Below are 5,880 nucleotides of genomic sequence, written 5' to 3'. Positions count from 1 at the left end.
AAGCTGCGGAAAATGCTGGAGAGGTCACGAACGTGGGCTTTGGTGTCACACCCATGGGGGGCTGCTGCTCACGACCACACACCAGCTGCACAAGCCTGGGTTTGCTCCTGACCACTCTGAGCCGCCCCGCCCCCACCCCCCGCTGTGGCTCAGACGGTAAAGAACGTACTCGTGATGCGGGAGACCCGGGTTCCATCCCTGGGTCGGGAAGATCCCCTGGAGGAGGAAACGGCAACCCACTCCAGTGTTCTTGCCTGGGAAATCCCACGGAGAGAGGAGCCTGGGGACATACAGTCCATGGGGTCGTAGAGTCGGACACAACTGAGCGACTAACACTCTCTGAACGTTAACTCTCTCTAACTCTCTCTGTCTGTCTTATGGACAAAGAGATGTTCTGTCCCCAGGACAGGTCTGGCGCGGAGGGGCCCCTTATCCCCACGTGCCTCTGCTATGTCTCCCATCCCCAGCCTGTCTGGATCCTGGGCCCTGGTGCTCGCGGATTCTCTGAGCCCCGTGTCACCATGTCCCTGGGCACGCGAGCCAGCAGTGCTCTCCCCAGCTCTCTGCATCCTTACCTGGAGGGACGCTGACAGGCACATCACCCGGCGGGCCTCACTTTGCTTTCAGGACCCTTGACGAGGGTCGCCAGGTTTAGTATAGGTGGAAAGCAGAGCACGGTGACTGCGCACACGTGCCCACCACGAGGTTCCCTGCGTTCCCGACCCCAGGAAGAGTCTGTCCTCGCCTGAGACCCCCAAGCCCAGGACCCCACATCAGGAAGAGGCGCTGGCACCAGGACCGCAGGGGGATCGCCCTGTTGGACGGCTGCCCAGGTATCCCTGGCTGACCTGGGTTCCATGGTGTTATCTCCGGGATGATGCCCTCCCTATGGAGCCTGCTGGGCAGGAAGCTGTCCTCGGCGGGCGGGGAGTGCCTCCCTGAGGTGGGCACAGCCCTGTCCCTACCTGGGCAGCTGACCACGTTTCCTCCGGCTTCAGCTTTCCCCGCCCCCTACCTTGGACCCCCCTCCATCCAGCTGGGAATGGCCTGGCCGGAGCGCGAGTTGGGGAAACAGGCGCAGAAGAGTGGAGGGCTCTCCCCACATCTGTGATGCTCGGGCTGCAAAGTGGGGGGCTCTTCAGAGACCCCGGGGTGCCATGGAGGGAGGGGCACCCCGTCTCAGCCTGGCGCTGCCGGGTGGAGGAGGGGAGCTGGGGCATCAGGGGGCCAGGCTTCCCCAGCACCCCGGGGAGTGGAAGGAGGCTGCAGGAGGCAGGCCACCCTGGCCTGAGCCCACGGGTGTCTGTGGGGGCAGCCAGAGGTCCCTTTGGTCGTCCATGGGGACCCTGCCCGATCTCACTCCAGGGGACACTCCCCTCGGGTGGCGCCTTCATCTACACACAAGATCCTAAACCATCCAGCCCTGGGGCTGCAGAGCCAGCACTCTGGGTGTTGGAGAAAGGTTGGAGTCATCGGTGAGGGCGGAGGGGCTCAAGGTCAAGTTCGAGGGCCGTGCTGGGAGCCAGCCTCCCCCCAAGGGGGCTGCCCGTCTGGACCCCGAGGAGGCATCAGCTCTGAGGACGGCCAGGGCTGCTGCGTCTACAAGGGCACAGGGGGCATGCCCCCCACCAATCCTGAGCCTGCCTGCTGTGTCTGCGCAGGGTCCCCCCTTTCCCAGCGGGCGTCTCGGAGGGCTCTGAGGGGCTGCAGGCTGGCCCTTAGAGCCATGGCCCCAGCCCCGGACACCTCACCCTGGCCCCCTGGCTCTGCACCTGACTGCCAAGCCCAGCTGGACGCCCTCTCCTCACTCCCAGCTGGTGCCTCCCTCCCTCCCGGTCCACACGTCCAGCCGCCACAGGGAGCTCCCGATTCAGCTCAGTTCCAGGCGTCTTTTGGGGAGACATTTGCTCACAGCCTGCAGGCTGCCCTGGCTCCCCTTTCCAGCCCCCAGAGGGGGAGGACCACTGTCTGCTGTAGACCCTGGCCGGCAGCCGCTGGCACTGGATGGGCAGGCAGTGCCCACTGTCCGTCCTGGGTCAGAGAGAGCTTGGCAGAGCTCTGCCCTCCTGTTCCTGGGACAGACCCAAGTTCCCATGGGCAGAGCACCCGTCCCAGGACTGACCTGGCAGCTTCCAGGGTCTTGGGAGCTGGAGCCAGCGCAATCAGTGCCCACGACTGCATCCTCCAGCCCCCGGACAGAGCAGGAGGCCCAAGGTGGCCAGAGGCTCAGAGCCCTGCCTGCCTGCCTGCCTGCCGGCCACTGGAGTATGCCAGGGCCAAGTTGCACATGTTGGGGGCATTCCTCCTCGGCTTTGTGGACGAGGAGTGGGGAATCAGAGGGGAGAAGGGCCCTGCTCACGGTCACACAGCTGGGATGAGGTCCAGGCGGGACTGGAACCAGGGCCTGGTCTCTGCAACGCCGCTCAAGTTGGCCTCTCCCTGCCTGGGCCCTGCGCCTCCTTCCATTGGCAGGCAGGCCCTGCAGTGCCAGTGACCCCGGTGCCCCGGTGCCCACGCAGCTACCGTCTCCCTGCTGGGTTGTGTTTGTCATCAAGCCCTGGAACCGGGCTCCTGGAGGTGCCCCTGCCGCCCCCAGCGGGGTCCTCCCCGGGATCCAACTGGCCTAGGACAAGCTCCCCCAGCCGGTGTTAATGACTCTCCCCTCCCCTTTCTGAGGCCTCGTCCCTTTCTGGGGCGCGTGGTAATTCCACAGCCCAGCAGCTGCTTCTCAGCCTAGGCCCGGCCGGGTCAGGAGGGATGAGGGACAAGGCACATCTCACTAACAGATTGCACACCCACCTGAGCACCTTCTTCTCTAAAAGGGCCTCTCAAACGCCACTGGGAGTATAACGTCCCGAGTGCCCCCCGGCCCCCACCCGCACACCCCATCCTTATCTCCCAGGCCCGGAGCGGGGAGGGCACACGGAGACCGACTGCTCCATCCCCCTGATTTTCACGTGGAGGCCGGGGGAGAGCAGGCCTGCAGCACTGACCACCAGGGTCAGACTCAGTCAGCCAGGAGCTGTCCCAGGCCAAGAGCCGGGGGAGCCAAGGGGCAGGCAGGGAGGCCCGCCGGAGTGTGATGACCTGTGTCTCCTCCAAACAACAGCGAGGGACGGCGGCCAGGTGGGTGGGGACAGCTTGTTCTCACAGCCAGGCCCTGGGGACCTGAGTGGCCGCCCTCAGCCCCGCTGGACCTCACAGCTGCGGGGCTGCCCTGCCCCCAGCCCCGGCCTGGATGTCGAAATCCGCGCAGAGGCTGCTGGGACGTGGCAATATCCGTAGGCCCACCACATCTGCAGTGCGGGGGGCCGGCAGGTGACCTATCCTTTACACTTTGGGGGCAGCCGCCAGGCTAAAGGCAGGAAGAGGGGTCAGGGACCAGTGGGAGGCCGGGGGTGTCTGTGGGCTCACGGCTTCCCTACATACACAGCGGCTCGGAGACAGGTCCAACCTGCTTCACCACAGACGCGGCGTCAGCGTCAAGACGACAACCGCAGGAGCGATGCCTTATAACCGTAAGGATCACGGCAACAGACTTCTGGAGCCTTCGTCCAGGGCCAGGCGCTGTTCTAAGGCCTTTGCATGGGGCCCCCCAGCCAGGCTGAGATGTCGTCCCCATTTCATGGATGAAACGGGAGCCGAGGGCGGTTCGGTCACGCACCCGGGGTCAAAGGACAGTGCACAGCCGACCTGCGGTGTCCACTTCACTCCGTGGATGGAGTGGCTGAAACTCGGCTCCTCCCGCGCCCGCTGGCGGCTCACCGGAGCCCCCCGGCTTGGCTGCCAGCCGCCCCTTGGAAGCTCCAGGTGGAAAAACAATTGTGGTGTTGGCCCAGGGCTGCTGGCGGGGCCCAGGGCCCCCCCCTCCCTGCACCAGAGGTGCCAAGCAGCCTGCCGGGGAGCCCTGGGGAGGGCCTGGCGGGAGGGGGGGAGCGTGGGCGGGGCACTTGCTCAGAATTCAGGGGGGCAAGGGGGCCCCCTCCCGGATGTGGAGTGGGGAGGGGGTCTCTAGGCTGGCCCAGCAAAGACCGCTCCCAGCCAGTCTCCTGCAGCCCGTGGGCACAGACCAGAACACAAATGGGGTGCTTCTGAGGACCCACTTCCTGCCTGCAGGCCCTGTTCTGGGACTGACGCGGGGGGTACAGACCCCCACCTCCACCCCCACCCCCTTGCTGCCCGGCAGGGAAGCAGAAAGGGCCTGGTTGTTCCTTGCACCGTGAGAAGCCACCTCTTGACGGACGAGGAAACCCAGACTCCCAGAGGTGAAGCGACTTGCCATGGGCACCCGGGGACCCACGTCAGGGGCCCTGGGCCCTGTGCCTGCCAGCCACGCCCTGGGCCCCTCGCCCACCCACCAGACCCTTCCGAGGACCCCGCAGGTAGGTGTCAACTTTCCCACTCTTGGCTGCCGCAGCTCCAAATGGGCAGGGGCAGGGGCTTGTCTGGAGTCATCTCGCCGGGAAGGGCAACACCAAGACTGCCCCCTGGCGCCCTGATGGTCCGACGTCAGAGCCCACAGACTTGCGTGTTCAGTCGCTCAGTCGTGTCCGACTCTGCAAACTGCTGGACAGTAGCCCGCCAGGCTCCTCTGTTCATGGGATTTTTCAGGCCAGAATACTGGAGTGGGTTGCCATTTCCTCCTCCAGGGGATCTTCCCGACCCAGGGATGGAACCCATGTCTCCTGCATGGCAGATGGATTCTTCACCTGCTGAGCCATCAGGGAAGACCCACTGTCTCTCCCAAAACTTTTCCTGAAACTCCCCACATTTTGAGTCATAGGAGGGAGTCCGCATGAGCCAGGCAGAGTGGGGTTAGGCCCCGGCCAGCAGGCAGCCCCCTCCTGTGCCGGGGACAGCTGGGGGACTGGGCCTCGGCCAACAGCATCCTTTTACAATGATACATTATTTACCTAGCTCAAGCCACACACACATGCGCCCTCTGCGGATAATTTTGGTCTGTCCTTTTTAAGCAACAACACAGTTATACTTAACCATTCAAGAGGAAGTGAAGCCCACACAGTGTCTCCTCTGTGATCCTACAGAAAAACGACCAGGCCAGCCAGCCGTGCTCAGGCTACAGCACACCAGCACAGCAGAGCATCTGGCACCTGTGGAGAGAGCGGGGGTTACTCGCCTCTACACAGACAGCCCCAAACTGGCAGTCGGCTGGTGCTGTTCTTGTGTTTACTTCTAGCGGTTATTCTGTCTCCTCTCCTGTCGTTGGCCAGTCACTTCTAGAAGCACCCAGGCTCTGCTTGGAAAGCGGCTAACAAGCTCGATGCCTCTTGCCAGTGAATGGACCATCGATGACTACTGCGAGCAGAGCTTAACAAGGGGAATTCATGGTGAGAACAAGCGCCATCGAGTCCTCCTTGAGCTCCGGACGCTCTGGGGGCTCCAGGACAGAACTTGGGGATCTGACACCGCAAGGGTGCCAGCCTGGATGAAGTTCTGCGCCAAGCACAGCAAGGCTCCACTTCCTTGAGATGCTTTACCGCCACCTGCTGGAAAAGTATCCTGGCAAATACATCTCCCCTGATGCCCCTCTGAGCAGCACACATCAGAGCTGTGTAGTGCACAACTTGTCCAGCTGTCCATGGCAACCCCGTCTCAGCGCCGCCAGGCTTCCTTGTTTCCCCATCGTGTTTTATCCGTTTCTCTCTCCGTTTCATTCTCTAGTACCTTAGACAGGCTTTATCTTTGTGGCTGAAATCAGGCTGCTCTGTGACTTGTGAGACAAAGTCCCTTCCCCTCCCGCCCCCAAATATAAAAGTCTAGGTAAGGACTCTGGTCCATCACTGAGCCTTCTCCGTGGTCAGAGGCAGGGGACAGGTGTCAGGATGGGCAAGGTTGTGCCGTGCAACGCGCCACGTAGAA

The 5,880-nt window shown here is 63.2% G+C and overlaps 1 protein-coding gene across 4 annotated transcripts; it reads left to right on the top strand.

The window, feature by feature from the left end:
• Nucleotides 1-289: 289 nt before the first annotated feature.
• On the top strand, nucleotides 290-5,880 carry LOC113880824. 4 transcript variants are annotated; one of them, XM_027523428.1, is made up of 4 exons: nucleotides 856-3,318; nucleotides 3,434-3,518; nucleotides 4,187-4,382; nucleotides 5,198-5,880. In XM_027523428.1, exons 1-4 carry the CDS (start codon nucleotides 3,239-3,241, stop codon nucleotides 5,239-5,241), a joined length of 405 nt encoding a protein of 134 aa, XP_027379229.1. In that variant the 5' UTR covers nucleotides 856-3,238; the 3' UTR covers nucleotides 5,242-5,880. The 4 variants fall into 4 exon arrangements, 3 of the variants coding, with proteins under 3 accessions (XP_027379229.1, XP_027379228.1, XP_027379227.1); XM_027523427.1 differs by having other exon boundaries at nucleotides 5,046-5,880; XM_027523426.1 differs by having other exon boundaries at nucleotides 871-3,318; nucleotides 5,232-5,880.

Source organism: Bos indicus x Bos taurus, chromosome 22 (assembly GCF_003369695.1).
Source record: "Bos indicus x Bos taurus breed Angus x Brahman F1 hybrid chromosome 22, Bos_hybrid_MaternalHap_v2.0, whole genome shotgun sequence".
In the NCBI taxonomy this organism is placed as follows: domain Eukaryota; kingdom Metazoa; phylum Chordata; class Mammalia; order Artiodactyla; family Bovidae; genus Bos; species Bos indicus x Bos taurus.
Note: the sequence above shows the minus strand (reverse complement) of the source record. Positions and strands in the feature narration are given on the sequence as shown.

Excerpts from the sequence above, each read along its gene's own strand:
- LOC113880824 (XM_027523426.1), top strand. The coding sequence starts at position 3,239 with ATGTCGAAATCCGCGCAGAGGCTGCTGGGACGTGGCAATATCCGTAGG. Across the intron at positions 3,519-4,186 it reads AGGAGCGATGCCTTATAACC|GGAAGCAGAAAGGGCCTGGT; the intron begins GTAAGGATCACG and ends GCTGCCCGGCAG. Across the intron at positions 4,383-5,231 it reads CCCTTCCGAGGACCCCGCAG|TCACTTCTAGAAGCACCCAG; the intron begins GTAGGTGTCAAC and ends GTCGTTGGCCAG.